The following is a 26900-nucleotide window of genomic DNA, read 5'->3' on the forward strand; positions in this document are numbered from 1 at the left end:
CGCCACAATCTTGAAAACACAGGTTACTGTGGGAACTCCTAGTTCCGGGTGTTGGAAGGGAGTTTGTACCACAGTCAAGCTTCATTTCGTCTCTGGAATTAAATCTAAAGAGGTAATGGTTTTACAGCATGAGTTATCAATTCAACACCAATATACTCTCCCAGACTGGATACAAAAACCTATGAACTGGATTTCTATAGTCTTATCTCCCTGTAACTTTGTTCTATAAAAGTAATGACTACTAATACATAGTATTAACATTTATTCAAATCAGCCCATCTAGGTCTTAGCAACAGCATGTAATTTTTAAAATTAAAGCACCAATTTTACTATATTTCCTCTTTGCATCTCTTCATTGAGAAGTTAGGGCTGGATCATCCACCGGAAGGACAGACTCACCGGCTTCAGGCCTTCTGTGCTGTAGCTGTCAATCTCAGGAACTTTCTCAATGATCATGATGATGTGCGATGCCGACACTTTGGCTTTGGCGTAGTCAGGAGCGAAAGAACTGACCTGTCCAACTGCCATGGCACCGAAGACAATAGCTGAGAATACTCTGGAAAAGAGAAGACAGGCATGTGCAGTGATGGCCACAGTGTGGTCAACGTGGCACTCTGTGATGGCCACAGTGTGGTCAACGTGGCACTCTGTGATGGCCACAGTGTGGTCAACGTGGCACTCTGTGATGGCCACAGTGTGGTCAACGTGGCACTCTGTGACCAGGGAGCCATTGCAGTTTTAAAGGTGAAAGATAAAAAGCCCTTTCTTTGCCTTATATGCTCTCATCAGCAGGACAGCTCCCCCCCCCTCACCTCCCGTTACCCTCAACTCTTTACGTGACCTTTGCTTCTTCCTACTGAGAGTTACAAATTTGTTTATCCCTTTTTGAACCTGGGGTGGCCTTGTGCGTGTTTTCCCAGACAGGATGTGGTGGAAATCCCTGCAGCCAATTCCAGTCCTGTGACTCAGCATGTTTTCTTCCCCTTTATTTTCCTCTCCTTCACTCGCTCTGGCTACTGAGCTCACTGCAGACAGCATGGATCACAACAGGATCCAGCTCTGCTAAGGAGAACTGACCCAGAGACTCCAAGCAGAATAAATGTTTATAGTTCCATGTCACTGAAGTTTAGATTCTGGTCACTGCACACTGTAACTATGGCAATGCATACTGTTACCACTATTGATTCCTAGATAGCATGTGAGCCAAGCAATAAAGACGACGTTATTTCCGAATACACGGCTATGATGCCGCTTTCAAGAAACTGCTGCATTCTTAACCTATGACATAGGGCTCATGCCAGCAACTTCAAAAATCCTGGGGTAAAAAAATAATCAAAAGCATGATCAAATTAATGTCCCAGTTCCGGGAGTGTCTGACTTTGGTCTTTGGGCAAAATCATACAAACCCCCAGGATTCATGTATGTTAGGAGAACAATTTAAATCTTGAATTAACTACAATGTATGACTAACTCAATGTTTAACCAGGGCAGAAATGGTGTATTAACACACTACAGTGCCGGGCTTATATGGTTTGGGGTGCAATGCAAACCCTTAACAGCACTAACCATGTTGAACTATTCGGGGGAAGAGTCTGGCCTGGCCTGCCACCACTTGGAAGCTCAGAAGTTCATCTATCATTTTGACGACCAAGCGATATATTTGGTGACATCACTAGTGTGATTTCTCGCAGGCTTCTCTTCTCATGACCAAAGTATAACGCTCCATGTTTGCAGAGACACAGAAGGAAAATTCTAGTCTAGATCTCCCGTTGTCAATGAAAAATTCCTTCAGCTTCTGAGGAATTAAGAATTAGACCCCTGAGAGGTAAACAAACAAGGCAAGGGGCCACTGATAAATAGTAACAATAATAACTTCTGGATTCGCCCTTACCCTCCTTCCCAAGACAAAAGGCTGGCAGGCTTCCTCTCCTCCAGCATGGGGGGGGGGGCTGATATGGTCAAGGCTGGTCCTGACACGCGTTTAGGTAAAGCTGTGGACTTCAGCAACCCTTTGTCTAAGCTGACTAATCGGAAATGATGTGGGGTAAACTGATGCAAGGCTACCCGTAACACTTAAAAACAAAAACAAACAAAAATATCCAGCCCTTTAGGAGAAAGGAGGGTTTTAGTTTCTGAGTAATCTCCCCACTTTATGGGGAAACTTTCTATGCTCTATGCTCTCTTATTCTCTCTCTCTCTCTCTCTCTCTCTCTCTCTCTCTCTCTCTCTCTCTCTTTCTCCGTCTGTCTCTCTGTGTGTGCATGCATGCGCATGTGCACGCATGTGTATGTCTGTATCGATATACCCGAATGTGTTTCTTTACCTTTAATATCTCAGGTTTGGTAAGAGTTGGCACATCGCCCACCTCATAGCTGCCCTTGTTGGAAAGGTTTTTAAAGGAGCCATTCACCTCCTTGCTGAACATACATAAGACCTTTGTCCAAAGGCATGGCTTTCTGGAGAGCCTTGACTGAATCTACATGTCTAGGCACAGCTCTGGAATGATCAGATATGTGTGAGTCAGCACAGGATAGAAGAGTGTCTGATGAAATGTGGGGTGTTCGCGGTGTCACACGGACTCTCAGAGGCAAAATGCCACTTTCTTAACCCCCAGATGTCCTCCCTGACACTTCACTATACAATTTCTCATCCTAGATTGACTTTCAGGGTTAGATTATAAATATGAGCACAATACTTACAACAGAACATTTTCAAAAGTCATCAGTTCATGAGCCACCAAGTAGGCACCAAACCGGAAACAAGCGGCATAGGAAAAATACATCATGGCCTGGGTTAAGGAGAATGTGATCCCAAAGATGTGACCTTTCTTCAAAGAGTTTCTGGAAAGAAGAGAACCCAAATTTACCCCACTTCATCTCTCAGTCATCAAGTAACTTCCTGTGGGGCTGGCGGTGGGGCACACGAGGGACAGACACAATGGACTCCATTCCTTAGAACTGGTCTCATCTCTGAGACGCAACTGTGTCTCCATCTTTAGTGTAGGACTTTTAAGTCTTAGTGGGTTGATAACCTGACCTGTAACCCTGAGAAGAGCCTGTTTTACATTAACAAATGAATGGTCCTTCCCTTTTCCCAACTTGGGGATCAACACATCTACCCAACACCCTCCAGCTGTGGTTGGCAGGGCAGCAGGCTTGTCCTTGCCTGTGGGGATCTAGCTGAGGTGCACTTCCTCAAAGCAGTGGAGGGCGCTGTGTGTGTGTGTGTGTGTGTGTGTGTGTGTGTGTGTGTGTGTGGGAAGCAAAAGGCACTTAAGTGCCTGGAGCCAGGGAGGCTTTACAAACCATTAACATTCCAGGAATGTCTGAACAATGATCCTGGGTGTGAGGTGAGGGCAGGAACAGGGTGGGGATGGGAAGCCCTTTGACCTTCCTGTCCTGCTAACCCCACCAACTTTCTTCTTGTCTTGGCCTCTTGCTGGAATTTTTTTTTAAATTTATTTTTTTTAAAAGAAAACAAACTATTGTTTGTCATTGTACATACCAATCCCAGTTCCCACTCCCTCCCCTCCTCCCATTCCTTCCACCTATTCCCCCCCCCCCCTCCACTCCCCTATCCACTTCTCAGAGAGCATAAGGCACATTGCTGTGGGGAAGGTCCAAGGCCCTCCCTACTATGTGTAGGCTGAGCAAGGTATCCTTTCAAGGAGAATGGGTTCCCAAAAAGCCAGTACAAGCAGTAGGGATAAATCCTGGTGCTACTGCCAGTGGCCCCGCAGTTTGCCCCAGTCATACAACTGTCACCCATATTCAGAGGGCCTAGTTTGGTCCTATGCTGGTTCCTTCCCTGTCCAGCTGCGGTTGGTGAGCTTCCATTAGCGCAGATAAACTGTTTCAGTGGGTGTCCCCATCATGGTCTTGACCTCTTTGCTCATATTCTCTTTCCTCAGAAAAAGAAGACCTGTCATGATTATGACTCCAAGGTTGGCCTCGCCAGTGTCGTGGTCACCTTTTTAGAGCTGCCATAGGTACTGCTGGGGTACAGGGAGAAGAGAAGGTCTCCCCAGGAAAGAAAGGAGCAGAAAGTATCCTGGAGAGATCCCCACAACACCTCCATAGAGAACCCTCCCCGCACCCTAATACGGCAAATAGCAGGGTCATCATCCCTACAGGACACCAGAGGCGTTACCCATGGTCCTCGTCTCTGTCCTCCCCAGTGTCCCCGATCTTCACTGCTTCTACCTCACAGATGCCCCTGCCTAAGCTTGGGTCTCTTCTTCTCCCTTGAGAGTCTCAGGTGTTCCTTCTAGTACTTTCTTCTGTTCACTCTACTGCCTCTCAAAAGCAGTCCTGAAAACGGAAGTCCTCACTGGAAAACCCCACCGAGCCCTGGCCCACTCTTCAGGGCTTCTTACTTGTATGGTATCTGCAAGCTGTGAGCATACGTATCTTCAAACTTCTGCTCCCGAGTCAAAGAGACGACAGTGCGGAAGTTCTCTATGGCTTCAGTAGCGATCTGTAAAAGTTCACCCGTTACCAGGCACAAAGTCAAACACGGGAAATGAATTCTACTAATAGAGTTAACCTATTATAATGTATCTCTTATGTACCACTGAACGATAACTGTCTTCTGTATGAAAAAGAATGGTGACTTATGAAACTGAATTTTACACCCTTAAGAGAGACCTAGTAATTTAGCCTGGCCCTCCATACAAAAAGAGAAGTTGGAACACCAAGCAAGAAGAATTTATCTGAAGCCACATGGCAGCTTTCAAATGAGTCTGTCTTCTGTGAATGTAATATTTAAAAAAACATTTATTGTTACTTTTTTGAAAATGTGATATTTATACATGACTTTTTCTCTGTGAAACTGTCACTCATGGTAACTCCATAAAGCTTAAAAGATGTTCAGAGAGTGATGAAAATAATAATTACACACTAATATATTTTTCAAAGTAGCTTATACATGCTTTTCCTGTACGCATATATCTTTAACAATATGAGACTGAATTCTCTATTTTGCCTAACCAATTTCAACAGTATTTTTCAAGTTCTTTCAATATACATTAATAATGAGTTGGGGTTTTGGTTTTTTTGCTTTTTTGAGAGACAGGGTTTCTTGTGTAACAGCTGCCTGTTCTGACTGCCCTGGAACTGGCTGGCCTCAAGCTCACAGAAATCTTCCTACCTCTGCCTCAAAAGTGCTGGGATTAAAGGTGTGAGCCACCATGCTTGGCTTAATAATGAGTGTTTAATGGCTACTTAATATTGTGGCCAGTTAGGCATTACTAACAATGGCTTCAATTCTTTTTATTAAAAATAGCATTGTAATAGTGATAAGAGGTCAAAAGCAATAAATTGCCTTTAATAAATATCTTTTTTTTCTTTTGGTTTTTGGAGACAGGGTTTCCCTGTGTAGCTCTCGTAGACTAGGCTAGCCTAGAACTCACAGAGATCAGCCTGCCTCTGCCTCCCGATTGCTGAGATTAAAGGCGTGCGCCACCAGCATCCAGCTAAATATCATCTTTTGATGAGCATGACATATAATTTTTTCAAGAGGGTGTCTAATATTTAGTTGTGTTTTAATTGCATTTTACTGCTGCCAAGGCTATTTAGTTAGGATATAGCTGTCACCATTGTCTAAATTCTTTGTGAAGAGAAGTGGAGACTTATCCAGAACATGTAGGCCATAGGGAGGAATTCTGCCTGCACCACCGTGGGACTCATATCACCATTGCCTCACATTAGCATCTTTGAAAGGGGGATATGGACCAGGAGGTCTCTAAAGGTCTTCTAAAATAGTATGTCTCCAGAAATGCAAGTCTGGTTAGGATTCTGTGCCTCTGCCTGGTGGTTTCACTCATCTGAACGGATCCTAGAAAAGACACATTCTCGTAACCTAGTGAAATTAGCTACTTAAAAGCCATCTGTGTGAATTCTCATTTACACCTCACTGAATCTTAACAAATTATCAATGATGACAGCAAATATTTCATAATAAATTAAGTCAGTTTTGAAGACCAGTACCAAAAAAAAACTAGTAGAAAAAAAATGAACAAATTTCTTAAAACACTTACTTGAAAAATTAAAATATTTTTCTCTGACCTTGACCCACCAAGAAGGTAATTAGGAAGAAAGTTATTTTATAAGCTTTGCACATTTCAAACATAATACATACTGACTTTAGAAAATTCCGGAAGTACTGACGGTAAGATGTTGGAAGAAATTATCAACTTCAATGGAACTCCCCAAAGACAATCTTCCATTTACACATATTAAGAACATTTTGAATTATAATGGTTCCAAGAAACAGAAGAGGTTTTCTGAATCAGTAATAATATTACAAAACATAGCTATGGCTGGGGAGATGGCTCAGTGGGTAGGGATGCTTGCTTTACAGTCTTCAGGACCTGAGTTTGAATTGCCACCACACACATAAAAAAGCTCAACAAGGTCATGCATGCCTGTAACCTCAGTGCCGGGGCACAGAGTTTGCACAGTGTGAGGACAGTAGTGGCTGCCCAGTGCGGTCTTCTCATCCTGATGCACAATGAGGCAATTAGGAAACGCCTCAAGAAGCCGTCACATCCTGTCCTCACAACTTCAATAGAGACCCCCTCAACACTAGCAAGGAGGAAGTTAAAGTTCAAAGAAAAGTAAACAGCATCCTTTGAAGGGGCGGTTTACTGAGTTGTTCTGAAGAAAGGAAAACGTGTTTCTCAGGAACAAATTTGTGCTTCTCTTCCTACCCCAAATCGACTGAGGTTAAATTTGAATTCCATATTAAAAATATAAATGTGTATATTACACAAAACTACCCAGTATCCCATGTAAATGAATTAGAACAATATCAAACCCCAGTCATAGGCACAGCAGAGCTTATTTGCATGTTCTGACATCACACCACAAAGACAGGCTATGAGTGGGGTCGCCCATCACCTGGATCTGCTCCGGGATCCCACACACGTGCACTGCCAAGTGCATGGCGTGGATTCCTCGGTCAGGGCCAGTATTGAGTCAGACCACAGCCAGACCCCAAGATTAGCTAGGTCTCCATGACAGACGGATGGGACCTCTCCAGAGGGTGAACTCCACAGACCCTGGCTGGAAAAGACTGAAGCTAGGCATTTCGTCATTTCCATGAAAGAACCAATGAAAATAGAGCAACAGGTCTCAACATACAGAGAAACCAAGTGTCTTTAGTGTCTCTGGGCCCTTCCTCACCTTTCCCATCAGCGGGTGCTTGGCTCGAGGGCACCTCGTCTGGAAACCAGAGCCCTCTCACCACCTGGACTCCTGCTCTGTTTCTTGGTACCTGGAATGCCAGGGGTCAATCCTGTTCTGATCTTCATTTCTGCAGAGGGCATATGCTGCCTCACTATGCTTCATCATAACAGAACTTGGATTTCTAGCTAATAGGTGCACCAATGTCTGAGTTTGAATCCTGGTTCCAGGAGTGACTGGTTCTAAGGCAGCGTGTGCTGTGTGTGTGTGTCTGTGTGTGTGTCCCTCAGCCTCACCTGAAAAATGAGGTAATAACAGAATATATCTGACAGAGTCCATGTAAGGAGCAAAACATTTTCCAGGGAACCAAGTGAATGACACACAAATCTTTGTTGAGCTATGAAAAATAAAATAGCTGGGTGTATAGAACAACAGGACGAGGGAAAGAAAACAGATGTGAGACAAAGGGAGGATGCACGCTAAAGAGGAAAGGGAGGGAGGGAAAGGACTTGTGCTGTTTGTGGAGAAAGCAGCTCTGGGGCCACAGCAGGGCTATCAAATGGTATGAGGTACCAGAGGAATTCCAAACTGACTATATTAAATAATCTAAAACGGAGAGAACAAATACACTTGGGACTTTTCCACTGTGGATCTCCCCAGTCGTTCAGAATACAAGGATAGTTTTAAGCCGGGTTGAAAGGAAGACAGAAGAATAGAGGGGAAAGGGTGCTGACTAATTTATGTCAACTTGACACAAGCTGGAGTGATCAGAGAGGGAGGAAAAGCCTCCATATGTGGACTGTAGGCAGGCTTGTGAGGCATCTTCTTAACTACTGATTGATAGGGGAAGCCCAGCCCATGGTGAATGGTGCCATCCCTAGGCTGATGTGTCCTGTGTTCTATAAGAAAGGAGGCTGAACAAGCCATAAAGGAATATGCCAGTAAGCAGCACCCCTCCATGGCTTCTGCATCAGCTCCTACCTCCAGGGTCCTCTTCTGTTTGAGTTCCTGCTCTCAATGCTTTTGATAATGAACTGCGAGCAAAACAAATCCTTTCCTCCCCAAACCGCTTCAGTCATGAGTGTTTCATCACAGCCATAGAAACACTAGCTAAGAGAGAGAGAGAGGGAAGAGGTGGAAAAAGAAAAGATGTAACGAAGAAAAGGAGTGGATGAGAAGGGAGGGATGTGAAGACACTGGCCACTGGCTTCAAACAAACAAAACCCTGAAAAGCAGGTGTCAGGATTTGAAACTAAGGATATGTTTCCAACCGTTCTTCAAATTCTAATCTTGAGATAAGTATAATAAATGTTGCCCAAAGGGCAGCTATTAAAATATTGTCGTAGACTGAGGAGATGGCTCTGTTGGTAAAGAACTTGCCTTGCAAGCACAACTTCTAGAACTCGGGTTAAAAACATCCCAGCTACGCATGGTGGCGTATGCTTGCGATCCTGGTGCAGGAGACATAGGGGTGGGCAGAGAGACCCTATCTCCAACAGCAAGAGACCATATCTCAAAATGCAAAGTGGTCCATACCTGGGAAATCATGCCCAGGGTGTTCTCTGCTCTCCACACAACATGCACATACATGTTCACCCACAGGACCCCCCACCACACACACACACACACACAGACATTGTTAGGGCATTCTAACAGAGAGTAACAAAACATCACTGGAAAGAATATTATTTCTACTTAGATAGCCAATCATACTGAGTTTAACTGACCTTCCCAGAACCTTCTAGTTCCTTCTTATCTTTCAGTGCTTGTCCGGACAACATTTTCATTTCCACCACTCCTGCTATGGCAATGATGGGTACAATTGCCAAGAGCAGAAGAGTCAACTGCCAGCCGTAGACTAGGGATATAATAATTCCTGTGCCGAGATTTGCTATATTCTGGGCAATGACAGCAAGTCTGGATCCTGTAGCCTGAAAAAGAGGAGAAAATTAGGGACATGTTTTATATCCTAAAATATGTCCTAGTACATTTTTAAGGATGGTAACTCATCTTCATGAGAATCTTCTCACCTATGAAATAAAAGGAGCGATGAACTTGTAGGAAGGTTTTGGTTTCGAAAATGAAGATGTCCATGATTTAAGAATACCGAATGTAGAGCAATAACTCAAAATGCAAGTACATGTTTCTATCTGGTCTAAGCTTTCAGTGCCAAGAAAATGTTTATGTACCAAAGCATGATGACTAACCAAACCCAGCAATCAGAATGCTAAGAATCTGGCAATTCTATTAAACTGGTAATGGTGGTCGCTTAGGTATAAAACAGCTTATAATTTAAGGAAGGTATGTGTCAATAAAGGTGTTCAAACATATTTGGGCCTATTTTTTTCCTTTTGTTTTTGTTTTGTTTTCGAGACAGGGTTTCTCCGTGCAGCCCTGGCTGTCCTGGAAGTCAGTCTGTAGACCAGGCTGGGCTATGCACTCAGAGACTTTTATTTGGGCCTATTTGAAACACTTATTTTCTTGGGGGAAAAAAAATGAACATTTGAAAGTTAGAAAACATGGTTTAGAGGAAGCAGAACCTTTGGTACAATGCGGGGAAGGTCATGATGCATGGCTTTCATAACTTTGTAGCAGTTTCCAACTGGAAACCAGCAGTTAATCTAGTCAGTTAAACACAAGTGCAAGTAGTGTAGTCCGAATCTACACTACTCGGAAGTTCTCTGGCAACACAATCTCGTGTCCCTGCTGTGGATTCCACACCCAGTTTCTCTGCAAATAGCACACATCCTTTACCAGTCCTGATTATTTTTCCCACTTCAGCATGACTGACTCTAGCCTGGCCATGGGGCATCTCGGTCACTTCTGACAAATCTCTTCCAACTCCAAAACTGAGCAGATTCATTGATTAATAACCACAACCTCTGCTCCATTTTGAATCCTGGCGCCATCCTTCCCATATCATTTAAGACTTACCTGACATAATCAGTAGATGGGACTACAACTCCCATGAGCATTTATAAATTTTTAGTAGGAAATGGAAACCGGGCTGAAAGTGGTAGCATGGATAATGCAGCACAATCCAGCATCTACCATCCCACACAGAAGCTACTGAAGGACCGAAGTACTCAGGACATCGACCCTGGACACGATAGAGACAGTAGAGACAGTTCCCCGGGCTTGTAAGTTTTTAGGCATATGCAGGCCTTGCTTTGGAACACACACACACACAAAATCAAGATAGTTCCAGAGATGATAAATTCCTTGATGCATAGGCAAAGTGAACTAAATGTTTTAATCAAACAATTTCGGCAATTTAAAGTATACAAAAAGTAGAAAGTAAACTTTCGATGTCTTCTTCTGTTAACCCATGGCTCTTTCATATTTTGCCCAAAGTCTTCTAGCCCTATGTCCAGCTGTGATCATTGTCTTTGCCCTTCTCTGAAGACCAGGTCTATCAGGCTTTATTCCCACCCTGACTGTCAGTCCTTGGGTCAAGCAGCAGTGCCCCATGCTGCACTCAGCCGTCTACAGCCTGTCTGCTCCCTCCTTACCGCACTGTCACGGTTTCAGTTCCAGAACACCACTCTTCCCTTCTCTTTTTGTTTTGGTTTTTTGAGACAGGGTTTCTTTGTGTAGCCCTGGCTGTCCCAGAACTCGCTCTGTAAACCAGGTTGGCCTCAAACTCTGAGATCCTCCTGCCTCTTCCTTCCCAAGTGCTGGGATTAAGGCGTGTGCCACAACCAGTGACCTGGTTCTTGTATGTCCTTGTCTCCTGATAGTCTCTGCTCACCTTTACGCCCCTGACACTTAAGAACTCAAGACTTGCTCTTCACATGATTTATTTGCCATCTTTTCATGTCTTTAAAAGCTATCATCCCACTGAAAAACAATCTACAAGTGAGTATTGACAGAGCAGACTTTTCTGCTAAAGTCTAGACACACAAAATGTCCTCTCTTGTTGACATGTTCAATCGGCCATCTAATGTGGGTATCACAACTAATTAAGTCACACATAAAGCTCTCTATCCTTCCCCAACCCTCACGCTCCAATTTCTTTCAAGAACAACCTCATGGTTTTTTTCCAGTTGTGTAGGTCAAACACTTTATCTCTCAAAATCTAATCAACAAATTCTGTAGGCTGTACCTTTAAAATATATCTGGAATCAGCTATGACCGCTCTAGGAGACTTCTCCTACATGACCTCAATAGCTTCTCTCTTCCTCTTTTTGTCTCCTTCGGCTGTTAGTCACATGACAGCCACATAACTCCCACTTTTCAAACTTACCAGTGCCTTCCTATCCAATTCCTGATGTGACGCTGACCACAAACTCGGGCTTTTCCTCACACTTCCATCTGGTGTTTTTATGCTGTGAGATGTGGGAACGGTCTAACCTCAGGTTCTTTATCCTTACTCTTCTGATTGCGTGCTCCTTTAGAGGCATGCAGGAATGCTTCCTTCCTTGCTTGTTTGATTATACCACGTCACCAAAGGCTTTCTTCCTCAAATGAGGCTGCCTTTGGTCCTATAGCCTCCCTCCAACCTGTACCAAGTTACTTTTTGATAATATGACCTAATGTGTAGATTCTACAAGAGCAAAACAATTGTCTGTTTGAGGAAGTTTTAGATTCACTCAGTGTCCAGTTTGTTTCCTTAAGTTTATACACCCGTATCTATAGCATGAGTTTGTCAGTTGTTTGCTTTAAGAAAAAAGAGCTGCACAAAACAGTAATTCTTAAGATTTGTGCTGCAGTTCCGCAGTTATGTGTGCTTTCAAATATCATATTCAATTTCCGATGGGACCTGCTATTAGGTTCCATCTACTAGACAGAGGAATCTGCATAGTTCTGCTTTTCAGGAAGGCTGAAACAAAAGGCGGACAGGGCTCAAGCCAGAGTCACACAGTGGAGACCAACACCATGTTACAGACTTTTGCATAAAAACTGTAGCTGGAGGAGAACCTGTCACTTCCGCCAACAAGCAAAACCTGATTGTTCAACAGTTTGCATTTTCATCTGCCGGGGCTTGAGGTCACAGCACATTTTCAGGTTTATAGTTTGCTCAAGTTTCTTTCTGTCCATGCTAGTTTTACAGTGCTTTACATTTTCTTTGATGGACTTTCAGAATTTTTTTTTTTGTTTCCTACTGAACTGTAATGTCCCCTAAGCTTAAGATAACAACTACACTACCCCTTTTCCTCCCAACATCAATTCAGATAGAGCATGGAAAACAGAGATCCTGGTGGGAGTGCCAAGAATATTTCCTTCCCTAAGTAACTATTCTCAGTATTCATCTTCTGCATGTTAGTTCTGACACGACAAACATAACAGAAAACTTACAGCTCTCTACACACTATATGGTATATAATCATCTATACACTGTATGGTATATAATCTATACATCACATGCCTTATAATCCTCTATGCAGTGTATGGCATATAATCGTCCATATACTATATGGTATATTATCTATACACTGTATGGTATATAATCATCTATACACTGTATGGTATATGATTTATATATCGTATGGTATATAATCTATACACTATATGGTATATAATCATCTATACACTGTATGGTATATGATTTATATACCGTATGGTATATCATCTACACACTATATGGTATATAATCTATACATTACACAACTTATAATCCTCTATGCAGTGTATGGCATATAATCGTCCATATACTATACGGTATATTATCTATACACTGTATGGTATATCATCATCTATACACTGGTATATGGTCGATATACTGTATGACATATAATCATCTATACACTATATGGTATATGTTCATCTATACACTGTATGGTATATGATCTATACACTATATGGCATATAATCTACACACTATATAGTATATAATAATCTATATGTGGTATGGTATATGATCTATGTACTATACGGCATATAATCATCCATACACTGCATTATATATGATCTACACACTGCATTGTATATGATCTATACATTGTATGGTATATGATCTATACACTATATGGTATATCATCTATACACTATGTGGCATATAATTTACACACTATATGGCATGCCATCTACACACTATATGGTATACCATCTACACACTATATGGTATACAATCCATATACTATATGGTATATAATCTATACACTATATGGCATATCATCTATACACTATATGATGTATAAGCCATACACTATATGGTATACAATCCATACACTATATGGCATATCATCTATACAATATATGGTGCATAATCTATACATTATATGGTATGTAATCTATGCACTATATGGTATATAGTCTCTGAATTTTAACATATTTATTGTAAAGAATTTGATACATTTGTGGATAGAACTTGTGGGGGTTTGAATGAGAAATGTTCCCCAAATGCTCAGGCATTTTAACACTTGGTTCCCAGCTGGTGGTACTTGAAAGGTTTTTACACCCGATAAATCTCTCTGCCAGACACAATAATCCAAATCAGACCAAATCAAACCAAATTAGAAAAACCCATGTTTAATGGATGCCAGCCCTCCCGGGTGGCCTTCCAGTCCCCAGAGAGGAGATGGGAAGAAAGATGGGAAAACCATGGAGAGGAAAAAGGAAGACTGGGAAAACCACAGAGAGGGAAAGGAAGACCAGAAGACCATGTATTTGTTCTCTGGGGGGCAGTTTAAATAGCCTTTCTCGGGAGGGGTCCCTGTTGGGCTTTCTCAGAGGTGGAGTCTGGACTGAGGCAACTCCCAGAGGAGGAGGCTGCAATGGAACTTCTTACCAACCATTTCAGACTCCTTGGATATAGAGGTGTCCAGGGGCTGGGGTGAAGCCTGGACCCAAACATTCCAGACTTTTTGGGTATAAGGATGTTAGGGGCTCAGGTGATGCTTCCAACCAAATAGTACTGTTGGGAGAGCATTATGGGAGGCACAGCCTTTCTGGATGAAGTTTATCCCTGGAGGGGGGCTGTGAGAGTTTAAACCCTCCTACGAGTTCTAGGTCACTGCCTCTGCTTGTGTCTGCAGTTAAAGATGTGACCTCCCAGGTCCTGTTCCTGCTCCATGCCTGCCACCTGCTGCCACCCTTCTCTGCCATGATTTACTCTTATCCCTCTGGAACTTTAAATCCAAATACACTCCTCCTTCTGTAAGTTGCTTTTAGTAATGGTGTTTTACCACAGCAACAGCAAAGTAATTAATACAAATGTCTAGTAACCGTATCTTAAAATGGCTACCAGGAAACCAGTCTCACGCTCAGCCTCAAACAGCATCAAGATGAACACCCGCAGAAAGGAAGTACGCACCCCTTTGACTTGAGCAGCATCATTGGCGAGTCTGGTGGTCAGCGCTCCGGTGGTGTTTTTAGGATTGTCAAACCAGCTCACATCCTGTGACACAAAGAGATTTGTAATCTTAAAGTCCTACTTATGAGTCTTTAGCTCTAGGCGGAAGGTGACAGAGACGCTTCTGTTTAGCATTCGTATCCTCTTCATCTAGCATTCAGGATGTAACAGTAAATAGACAAGAAAAGGATTTAAAAAAACAAACAAAAATAGGTTATTCCATATGCCAAGAGTGTGTCTTAGTCTCAACTTCGTTTAAAGCCTGACTCTAAGTGCTGAACAACGAACACTAACAGCAAAGCTGCTGGTGTCTTCACGACGTCCTTCTAGAATTGGAAGGCACACAGAAATAAGCATACACCGTCTCAGGTAGTAATGAACAAGGTGGAGAAAAACAACGGGCTGAGAAAGACAAAGATGTGAGAAAGGTGCTGCTTTACAGAGTAGGGAAGAGACAGGGAAGTTCTTTCCAAAAACATGAACAGAGACCAAAATGAAGGAAGGGATGAAAGCATCTAAGAGGAGGAAGATTCAACACTTGCAAAGGCCTTGAGGCTGAGGCATTCTTGATCTGCTCCCACAAGGGAATTTCACCCTGCGGGTAGTCTAATTTGTCCTGTTGGGAGTCCCCTAAGTCTCTCCTCCTCAACCTTTATGCAGTTACCTATGGTGCCCTGAAGATGACCTCTGTGGGGGATGCATACCATGAATAGCCTTTGGCAACTGTAGAGACCATATAGAGACTCTCCCCTGAAAGACCCAGGCTGCCTCTAGATTGGGATGCGCAAGGAGTTAACAAAACCAGCTAGGAGGCTGATGCGTTAAACAAAGGGGAGTCATCAAGATTTGAGTCGGAACAACTGGTAGAGAGACAAAAAAAAGTAAGGAGGTATGGCACTGGGTGTTGGTGGCACACACCTTTAATCCCAACGCTCTGGAGGCAGAGGCAGGTGAATGTCTAAACAAGGCCAGCCTGGCTTATAAATCGAGTTCCAGGACAGCCAGGACTACACAGAGAAACGATGTCTTGAAAAAAAAGAGAGAGAGAGAGTAGACATGAAGTAGTAAGCCTTTCAGGGCAAGAAGAATAAAAAGTTCAAGTTTGGAAATATTAAAGTGTGAAGCATTTATTAGTATATGAGAAGAGAAAACATAAACCTGATAGTTAACACTAGTCAGGGCAGAATACATCAACTGATTTAAAACAAATCAAAAGCAATCTAGGTTTTAAAACGCGCATGCAACATGAAAAGGGATTTTATTAGTAAAATGTCATATATTTTCATATTTTTACATTTATTAATGACTGATTGTATGTGGATGTACGAACTTGCCATGACACATATATGGAGGTCAGAGGACAGTTTATGGGAGTTGGGTCTGTCCTTCCAAATGATGTGGGCTGTGGGGATCAAATTCAGGTCAAGCACTTTTAATGGCTAAGCTTTCTCACATCCTCATATATTTTAAAATAAAAACATTGTGATCTTTAATTATGAATTTGTGATGTCTGTCACAAATAGCTTTAGTTTCTAAGATGTTACCTGAATTGGCAATTTGTATTAAGGAAGGTACTAGCTTTTTATTTTGAAAAGCTAGAAAATGGCCTGTTATAGTCTGTATCAACTGACTTTTCAGTACTCGGGTACTTACGTGTCCTTCCACTGGAATGTGACATCCTTGAAGAACGAGGCCATTCAGGTTTGAATGCCTTGCAAAACTTAGTACCATACTTCATAAGCAGTGGCTGTGATATGCCAGCTCTCCTGAGTAGTTTGTACTGTTCCTACACACCATCCACACAGCTCTCAACATATAATCAACCTGACAGTTGGTCTGAAGGCTGATGGGGTAATAGGGCTTTTGGTGCTGTAGCAAGGTCAGCTTTGAGATTGTTTAAGTAGAATCTAGGTTAGAAATACAGCTTGAAAGCTTGTGATTTCAGAACTTGGGAGATGGAGGTCAATATTGTGCTCAGCTACGTTGTGAGTTTAAGGCAAATTTGGGTAAAAATAACTCTATCTTTAAAAAATGAGAGGGTGAATATGACTTGACAGAAGAGCCCAGGGGAGGGACTCCCATAAAACGGTGCTCTCTCACCCACCAGATTCTGCTTCCGCTGTGACTGTCACTAGCTAGCTATTTGAATAAAGACACCATTGCCTAAGTATTTCTAGAAATACGTAAGTGGTTGCAGATGGGGTGAGAAAGACTATCTTCTGGAAAGTTGAACACACACACAAAAAATACCTGGCATTTTTCACTCTTGGTGTTTTTTTTTCCCTAGTGCTGGGGACTGAATGAGCATTATGGATTCAGGTTCAACCTCTGTGTTACATTTTAGTCTTGTGGGATAGCTTGTGGATATATCCAATCTATAGCCCACGAGTCTCGTGCATCTTAGGATGCTATTAATGTGGTCCAACAAGTTTGTAGACAACAATAACACATTTTAGTGTAAAAACATTGGACACCTTTGTATCAAGAGCATCATTTTATGGAGGGAACTCATCACTTTGAAAAAGAAGATTTACGGTCACATACAACATTTTCATGATGGCTAAAGTTTGAAAGGGACTGCGAACAATATTGCCAGTTGTCGGGGACCTGAATGTACAGAACAATAGGCATCCGTATTAAGTCATAACCAGCTAATAACACTGTAATTCACACAGGTTATTCCTCTAGTCTTGCCTCAGCAAAGAATCTCAACAGAGAGGAATGGGCCCTGAAAACAAATCTGAATTTGGGCAAGATGAGTGCAAACTATCTCCAGGTTCAGAGAGTCAAGACAGGATGTTCTGAGTGTGCAGGAAAAAGAAGTTGACAGAGGGGCACAAAAACATAGAAGATCCTTTCTAACACTTCTCAGCCTTCGGGCTAAGACAAGGTACAGAGGACCATCTTGGCTCCTGCTGCCTCTCACTGCTGAGATAAGAAACTCATGGAGAGTTATTAAGAGACACAATAGTCTCAAGTATTTTGGTTCGTTGTACCCGCCTGCACCAAACTGCAGCTCCACAGCCTACATCTGCAAATGGCTCACCAGCACCTCAAGAGGAGGCTGAGGGAGACCCGTGCAGGATCTCTATCTAAGGAACTTGGCAGTGCTCCTACAATCTGTGTCCATGGAGCACAAGAGAGAATTCCTACTCCCCCGACCCCAGGGTGCAAGCCGCAGCAGCCGTACCTGTCTCAGCATGGACTTGAAAACCTTGTATCGGAGTCGCTTGGTGAGGATCTCTCCAGCTTTGCCAAACGTGAAGCCCTAAGAAGAACGAGAAGGCGTCACACAGAAGGCTGGCCAGAGATGCAGATGCCAAGTACACAGCGGGAAGCAAGGCCTGTGAGAGTGCGGAGCAGGATGGACCTAGTCTGAGCTCCTGTCCTCTCTCAGATGACCAGCTGGGCAGTCTCTGCTTTCCAGCACTGGGCTGTATTTACACGCTGGAAGTCCGCGGATCCTCTGCCTGCTCTTAATGTGTTTGCAGTCATGGGAGACAGTCTCAGCACCATAGCCAGAGTGGAAGGGAGCTACTCTCTCTCCTGTATTTTGCCATTCCAATTGTCAAAGCAGAAGTGACCAACTTAAAGCTGCCTCACTTCCAACCTCTTACCAAATTCACATGGAGCAACTGTTCATGTTTAAACACCTGTGACACTCTTACCGGCAGTGCCATTCTACCAAGGTCAAGTTTTACAATGGAGCTCTTAAGTATTTAGTGAAGGAACACCATTTTTCCTTTGTGTTCCTATGTTAAGAACAACGTTTTTTTTTTTCTGTTAAAATAGTAATATATTAGAATTTAATAAATAAAGAAACTTATTTAGTTTCAGCTGAGCTTATTTACATGTGTGCTGTTAAAATACTAATATAAGCCAGGTGGTGCTGGTGCACACATTTAACCCCAGCACTTGAGGCAGAGGCAGGTGGATCTCTGTGAGTTCAAGGCCAGCGTGGTCTACAGAGCAAGTTCCAGGACAGCTAGGACTGTTACACAGAGAAACCTGTCTCAAAAAACCAAACCCAATCAACCAAACAAAACCCCAATAACTTAATATATATTTAGAATGTGTTTAATAAAGAAACCTATTTAGTTTCAGCTAAAAATATACATGTGGACTAATTATTGATGCATTAAGTGATTACTTACATTTTTATTTTATAAGTAGTAACATAATATCTCAAATCAATCTGAACACTTGGTCACATGAGTTCTCTTAATTATCAAGAGGCAACATTGCCCCCATTTATAGATAAGGAAATGGAGGCTTAGACAGTCTAAATTACTAGACTGTGTTTATGTGCAAAACAAGCCTGTGTCTAACACCAAAGTCCATACTTCATGCTTTTCCACGATACACTCCAAGAGCATTTGGTTCATTTACAATTGTATTTGAGCCAAATGATCTACAGGCTGCAAAATGCCTTGTATTTATTTCTTAGGATTTTTAAGACCATGACTTTTCCATTACTGCGCTTGCTTTTCCTTTCGTGAACTTGATAAGCTTCTGAAACAGGTTTTTTCTTTTTTTAAATTTTTTTTATGGTTTATTTAACTTTATTTTTATGTGCATTGGTGTGAAGGTGTCAGATCCCCTGCAACTGGATCTTCAGACAGTTGTGCGCTGCCATGTGGGTGCTGGGAATTGAACCCGGGTCCTCTGGAAGAGCAGTCAGTGCTCTTAACCACTGCGCCATCTCTCCAGCCCCCTGAAACAGTTTTCAATCAGTGTGAGCAGCGTGGGGGGTTTCATTTGTTTCTTCGTTTGCTTTGGAATACAGGAAGGCATTTCTCCAAGTATTCAAACTGACCAGCAGAATGTACTTAATGCACTTCCAAACGCATATTCAGGGCTGACCCCAAAGTCTGTACTTGGGTCCTCACCTTCCATTTCCCTGCTAGACAGAAGAACCTGTGCAATACGATTACATCACTGTTTCCATCTGGGGCATGGTTGGTTGGGGAAGGGCAGATGAGGGTGCAATCAAACGATAAAGACAATCTGACTATCATTGGCCATGGTAAAAGAGGAATAATCTTATGATAAGGACAATTCATGTTTCTAAACATGAGTGGATGAAGTGAGAATTAACATACTTACCTGAAGAAAAAACGTAATGAAAGAAATGATCCCAATGACCAGAAACAATAAGGAAAACAAGTTGCTTTCCTGCCGTTTGGTTTCATCATCACTCGGCTTTGTAAAAACCTGTAAAAAGTATTTGAAGGGTGGTTAGCTCCACACTAAGAAGGCATTCCACATCTGCCCCCGTTTCACACATTGTTCAGCGTAGGAGCTGGGACAGTCTTTGCACACTGGGATAGCGCTGGCTTCTGATATAAAGCAGCCTCCGTGCACCTGCACTCTGCCTTTGTTGGGGGTAGACTGCCATTCACAAATTCACCCAGCAGTCTTTGCACTTGTGTTCCTCTTAGAGAAACAGGTGCCGTACTACTTTGTAAGAAGACAGCAAGCACATACTCCCCCCCTGACTTTCCGGTAACAGACTGGATGTAAGTCGTGTCTGTGAGTGTGTCTGTCAGGGTGAGCAGCTGTGTATGGAGGGTGAGGGCCAAGCTGGTGTGTGGCTGCTGAGGATTGTCCACTCTCTGTTTCAGATTTCCTTATTTTATTTTTCTGTGCATGAGTTTCTGTCTGCATGTATGTATGGGCACCATGCGTCTGCCTGGTTCCCATGGAGATCAGAAGAGGGTTCAGGTACCCTTGAACTGGAGTCACAGATGACTGTGAACCACCAGGGGAGCACTGGGGACTGTGGGCCCTTTGGAAGAGGGGTCATGGCTCCTAGCCAAATCTCCAGACCCTCCACATTGTTTTGTAAGATGGTTGGTGTTTCTCACTGGACTAGAGTCAGCTGGGCTAGAATGACTGGCCTGTTTGTCCAGTGTCTCCCAGCACTGGAATCCAAGTGGGCATCACCACCCCTGGCTTTTATGTTGGTGCTGGGGAGCAAACACAGGTCTGTGTGGTTGCAAGGCAAGCGTTTTATTGAGTCATCTCTACAGCCCCAGCTCAACTATGTGGACATTTCAAAGTATTTCAAGGTGTCCAGAGAGAATATATGTATGTGTTCTTGCTAATGAAAGGGGTGTTATCCATTCAGCCTTTCAGAGAGAAAGGTACCTTTCCTAGTATATCTTGTAGGAGTTATAGTCACAAAGTCAGGTGGCAGTGGCAGCCAACTCATTGAGGCCTCACAAGGAAACCTTTCAAGACATGGTTAGAAGTGCAAAAAAGACGTTTGGAGGTGAAAGTACTTATAGCACAGTCACTCAACAGGGAAAGAAAATATACCTTTCCTTCTTTGGGTCAAGTCAGTTTTTCGAGAGCGACATATTCCTAAACCAACCCAGAAAACTTTATGCTTATAAAAAAGGACAAATAGTTTCAGAAGACAATAACTCAATTATTCTTGATTAGTCATTCTGAGATTGTACTATGCTAGGCACGACTGAATACTCATTCACATATACTGATCCTTCCAACTGGGGGCATCTGTTATATTACTTTCACCATTTTACGGAGAGAAAGTGAAGCAGAGACATACATTAACTTACTCAAGAGAGCCAGGAAGAGATGAACCAAGCACACAAACCCAAGCCTTCTGACCCAGAGCCCACTGTTTGCAGTGAGGCAGATGGCTGCCTGCCTATCTACTGTCCTAGAGCTCATGTGCTGGCCATCAGTCACCAGAGAGATCTCTGCGGGAAGAATGAGGAAACCCAAGCACCATTGTTGGTTGCTTTTTTGTTGTTTTTGTTTTGTTTGTCAAAAACGGGCAAAGCCATTTCTAACTTACCTTTATTTGCACCAGAAATCACATGACCAGCAAAGCCTAGAAATGTTTTCTCTTCTTACACTTTACAGAACATGTTTGCTGGCCTGTATTCTACAATGTATTCCATAGACTCAGATGTTTTTCCTTCTTCGTAGTATTTTCATAGCCCATAAAACTACCTTACACAAATGGGACAGTGAGCAAACCCTTCTCAAGTGACATGTTAAACTTGAGTCTTAATCTAGAAAGGCATAGGTAGACTAGAAGAGTTGTGGACTTTTGGTTGTACAATGAATAGTGCTTGTTTTATCCTTCTTGTGTTGATGTTTCTTTCTGCAAAAGATTCTTAGCAGTAGGGCAAATGTGTCTTCAGTACAATGTCTCACGATTTGCATCTGCCACTAAACCAAGAACATGACCGCTTAGACTTTGCTGCTGTTAAAATTAGGTAGAGCCAGCATGTGAGCTTTCATCGTCAGGGATCCTGTCAGAGTTTGCATATGAAGTCTCCCCACAAAAGGCTCATTTGGTAAATTTTATTCCTTAGCAGGCGGATCTAGACCCTGATGGGTGATTAGATTATGAGTGCTCAGGCCTCATCAATGGTTGGAAGAATAGGATGTGTATTATATAGGAGGTAGGACTGGTTAGAGAAAGTAGATCACAGCACCGTGAGGGAAGGAGTCTTGGGAAAATATGCCTAGTTCCTTGTTCATTCCTATCTTCCTTTGGTTTCCTGGATGCCATAAGAGGGGCGGCTTCTGCCACCACAGTGCACTGCCTCAGGCTCAAACAATGGATCCAGATGACTTCAGCCTGAAACCTAGGAAATGGTGAGCAAACTAAAACTTCCCTTCGCTTGCGCTTCTTCTCAAAGAATCCAGCACAGGAACACGTGTCTGAAACGCTAGGACTGAAGCAGCAAGATCTGAGGTTCAAATTGTGCCCGGGCTACCCTCAAGCTGGGCAGCTTAGAAAAGCCTTGTCTCCAAATAAAAACAAGAAATGGCCAGGGGTGTGCTGAGTGGCGCAGCACATGTCTAAAATATGTGGGAGTGTGGGTTCAGTCCCCTATGGCATGAAGAAAGAAAAAGCCCTCAACTGTCTGCTCCGGAGATGAAAAGCTAACTAGCGTTGAGCTGCCTCCTTCTGTTTCAGTCTTAGGAAGTAAGTGTAGTCTAAGGGCCTGCTCATGTGCTGGCATGTGTGGATCTTACACAACAGGTCATTGTCAACCCAGTTTGTTGCCCGTTGGCAACCTGGATTGATCAGTTAAGTTCATCAGGTCAGAGTCTGACTTTGGCTCAGGGCTCAATGTTGGCAAGCATGGGAGATTAAGTTCCCCAGTTCTATTGATTATGTCAGTGAGTGGGTGCCCAGGGCACTAGAATAGAAACCATTAGGGACCCTAGATAGAAATTCATATAAAAGATGTTTACAAAATTGTCCTTATAAACCAAACTTCAATTATACTTTCATCTGAGTTTGTTGCATGTGAAGAAAAATGTTTCTATGACGTGTGTATGTTTGTACATTATGCATGTGTGAGAGAGATATGTGTGTAGATGTGTGTGCATTAAAGATAGTTCATTCATTTGTCTAGAGTCATAAGTAAAGTAAAAATTAATATAATCACTTACCCCTATAATCTTTGAAAATATTATGGCAAATGCTGGTTGCAAGGCTCCATTTATTATGGCACAAAATGTACCAACCACAAAATAAGGCCATTCGGTTGAATTCAACTTTAGGATCTGCCAGAAGGAAACCGGAGGCACATCTTCATCCTAAAAGACACATGCATTACAACAAGATAGTTTTATGTTTTTAAAAAACACCCTCACTGATTTCTCACTGTGGAGAGTTCTTCTGGTGAGGCAGGGTCTCGTGGATTTTAGGCTGGCTTCAAACGGACTGTCTTGAATGTCTAATCTTTTTGCCTTCACCATTCAAGGGTTGGACTTACAAGATGGGTACAAATTTTTAAAATAACTTTTACCCTATTTTTATTCCTTATCAGTTGATGGATATTTGCCATCAAAAATAAGAACACATTATAGTGCCTATTTATTTATTTACTGCTTTTCAAGACAAGGTTTCTCTGTAGTTTTGGAACCTGTCCTGGAACTAGCTCTTGGAAACCAGGCTGGCCTCAAACTCACAGAGATCCACCTGCCTCTGCCTCCTGAGTCCTGGGATTAAAGATATGTCACCACTGCCTGGGTCCTCTTTACTTTTTAAGAAATGAATGATTCTTCCACAAATATTTAATTCTTGGCATTCAGCAGATGGCAAGAATATTGACCAATAAGGATAACCATAATAGAAACAGTAATACTTAAACACCTATCATAGACTCTTCACAATCTATTTCTAAATATCTTGGTATTAAATTTTAATCTTACACCTAAACTAACTATAAAACATCACCATTTTGGGATTTTGGAACACTATGGAGAACAGATCAAAAAGATTATAAAAAATATGTTGTTCTTCCCACTCCTTCAGTTTAAGCACACTCAACTAGAAGGGCTCAAGAGGAGGATTTGTGGCATAGTATTGCATCTTGGTCCATACCGGGGTCTCTTTGATACTAAGTTTCCTGTCTTGGTCATGTTGTGCACGAATACTTCTGCGAGTTGATCTTCTTCTTATCAGACTGGATCCCGAATCTTTTGAAGACATGTCTAAATTATCGGTTTCATTTTTAGATTCACAAACTTCATTTCCTAGTTCAATTTCATTTCCTGCTGTCTAAAATAAATAAGAGAAATGAATAGTTTAACCTCAAATAATGGAAATTAATCATTGAAAATAAATATCAAGAAAATACTGAATTATTTAAATCAAAGGAAGGGGTGCAATTAAACTACTCGTCCTTCATGTGTGATATGTTAGGAGAAAAAAACCTTAACATTAATGATTTTTTTGTGAATATGCGGAATTAAAAATGGCAAGCCTTCTGCATATTTTCTCCAGTCATCTCTTCTCTGGGAATATATGACTCAATCAACTTTGCTTTTGAACCAGTGTGAGAATAGAAACTCAAAAGAGATCGAAATGTTTTAGACTATTAATGAAACGTTATTTTTTTAAATTTATCATTTTTTGTACTAAGCCTTCAGAATTTGGTGTACATTTTCACCGTTCAATGTTTACAATCACATGTGGCTAGTAACTATTAAGGTTAAATAACTCTCACACATGGCTAATAACGTGGATAGGTCAACTTAAGTTTTTTTCACTTTTCCTTAATTAGGCTTCTTTGGTTTCTCTCTTTTGCAAAAGAGAAAAATAAAAGTAGTTCTGGATTCTGTTATATAAAAATAGTAAGGCAGCAGCGGTCCATTCAGAAAGGAAACTGAAACATTCCAAGAGGTCCTCAAGGCTGTGCTTAGCCCTCAGCGTGGGAGGAAGAGAATTAGACAGGAACAATGCAGTTCATGGAGATCTAAGTATAACTGAGCCCTAAGAGAAGCTTCCCTTTAAAGCATAGAAGGGAGCTTCACTGTGAATGTGAATGAGAGAGACAGGGAAGAGGGAAGGAGAGGGATGGGGGGAGAGAACACGCATTCAAAGTACCACCCCCTGAGGAGTCTTGGACAGGTCCAAAACATGAAGGAAAGGATTGAGTTTTCAGACCCTTTTAGAAGTAACAAGGACTTTTATATCACATGACTTAGTTCAGCACAGTGTATGGGGTAAGGTGCGTGGAGGAACCATGCACCATAACTTGAGAATCATCAAGTCACAGTACAGTGCTTCTTTGTTTTTATTTGTTTACAGTTTTTTAATGTAAGGCCCTTTATCAAAAGTGACAAACCACAAGATGAAAACGAAGGCAATGGAAAAATTCAACTTCTCACAATCCAAACAATTATCACATCCTTAAAAAATAATGTTCAAAAGTGTTGTATAAGATATGTTGCAGGTTTGCATCACATTAACTAAGATTGTGCCAATTCATAATTCTGAATAAATTTTTTTTTTAATGTGAGACTTTAAAAACATAATTTTTCAATATAAATATGTTTGCCCCCTACATATGTTTATTTGTGCACTTTGGGGCTCCGAAACAAGATTAGAGTTATAGCTTACAGACTTATATTGCCACTGAAGCCTTTGCTGCCATAATTATTTTAGGTTTTATGTGTAAAAGAGTCATTGACTCTTTTTTAAAACAATTTTAAAAAAGAGTCATTGATTTATTCAGGGCTGGGGAAATGTCTGCAAAGTGTCTTGTGTTTGTTTATTAAAAAGGGCTGCCTTGAGGATCTAGAAGTACAACTCTTCCTAACACTGTCGTTGAGACAGCAAGGGGGTAATGTGGCCTGGGTTAAGCTATGGGATCACACCTAAGGAGCAGGCCCATGTTCTAACAAATCCCAAAGTACTCTTCTCCTGTGTCCCAAGATTATACAATAAAGTAACACTTATCTATAGATTGAAAATAGTGACACCAGTTTATCAACAAAATAAATTAGGGCATTTCCAGAGTTCCACCGTACCTGTGTCATGACAAGTTTGAAGTAAATGCCCTTCTGTTTCATGAGCTCATCGTGATTCCCTTGCTCCACAATGACACCACCATCAAAGCCAGCAATGACATCAGCGTTACGAACTGTAGACAAGCGGTGAGCTATCACAATGGTGGTCCGGCCTTCCCTAGCCTGGAGACACAGAAACCTGGCTTTAGAATCATGAATAATTACAACAAAAAGCACTGCCTTTAATTCCAGCACTGGAGAGGCAGAGGCAGACAGATCTCGGAGTCTGAGGACAGTTTGGGGTTCAGGGCAAGTTCCAGGACAGCCAGGGCTACACAGAGAAACTGTGTCTCGAAAAACCAAAGTCTGGCCATCGTCACTGACATTGCATGAACCAGTAGGTCTCCAGCCCCATCACGCAGTGCACCCTCTCCCGGAGAAAGGGGCTTTGCAGTTCCATCGTCTTCAAGTGGCACTAAACGACTTCTATTTGATTTTTGTTTTGGTTGACACTGAAGAATCAGATTAATAGGGCTATTTCTCTTTTCAATTCCATGGTCTTCAAGCGGCACTAACTGACTGCTACTCATATTTTCCTTTGGTTAACAATACTGTAAATTCTCAAAACCAGACTAGTAGGGCTATTTCTCTAAATTTTCACGATCAAAATAAAGACTAATTTTCATTTGAGCCTCCATTTTCCATTTTTATTTATTTTCCATTTTTAATTTTTAATTAAAAGATATTGACATGCCTTTTGATGAAAATTTATTTATTGTAATTAAGAAAGAAAGAGAAAGAAAGAGAGAGAGAGAGAGAGAGAGAGAAAGGAAGACAGACAGGCAGACATGAAGTGGGGCTGGAGAGGTGGCAGTAATTAAGAGTGCTTCTTGCTCTTGCTGAGGTTCAGACCGAGCACCCCCATTTGGTGACTCATAACCACCACTGACTCTATGTTCAGAAGATCTAACATCCTCTTCTCACGTTTTCACATACATGAAAACACACACATACATATAAATTAGAAAAGAAATCTTTTTTAAAAAAGATATAGAAGAAGCAGAAATTGAACAACAGCAACAAAAAGATTAAGGAAGTCTGGTGCATTTCCTTAGTAACAGGTATTAGAA

The 26900-nt window shown here is 42.0% G+C and overlaps 1 protein-coding gene across 2 annotated transcripts in view; it reads right to left on the reverse strand.

Moving 5' to 3' along the window:
* Positions 1 to 26900, reverse strand: part of LOC125399935 (ATP-dependent translocase ABCB1) — a 155337-nt gene that overhangs the window by 7591 nt on the left and 120846 nt on the right. For both annotated transcript variants that reach the window (XM_087902427.1, XM_087902426.1), the window contains exons 15-24: positions 25792 to 25953; positions 23861 to 24037; positions 22924 to 23070; positions 19585 to 19692; positions 17669 to 17746; positions 14440 to 14523; positions 8912 to 9115; positions 4376 to 4476; positions 2700 to 2840; positions 400 to 556 (exon numbers count right to left, since the gene is read on the reverse strand). In XM_087902427.1, the coding sequence (XP_087758553.1) occupies positions 400 to 556; positions 2700 to 2840; positions 4376 to 4476; positions 8912 to 9115; positions 14440 to 14523; positions 17669 to 17746; positions 19585 to 19692; positions 22924 to 23070; positions 23861 to 24037; positions 25792 to 25953 (1359 nt within the window). The remainder of the gene's footprint in view (positions 1 to 399; positions 557 to 2699; positions 2841 to 4375; positions 4477 to 8911; positions 9116 to 14439; positions 14524 to 17668; positions 17747 to 19584; positions 19693 to 22923; positions 23071 to 23860; positions 24038 to 25791; positions 25954 to 26900) is intronic.

This window comes from Myodes glareolus, chromosome 27, assembly GCF_982192425.1.
Source record: "Myodes glareolus chromosome 27, mMyoGla1.1, whole genome shotgun sequence".
Classification (NCBI taxonomy): domain Eukaryota; kingdom Metazoa; phylum Chordata; class Mammalia; order Rodentia; family Cricetidae; genus Myodes; species Myodes glareolus.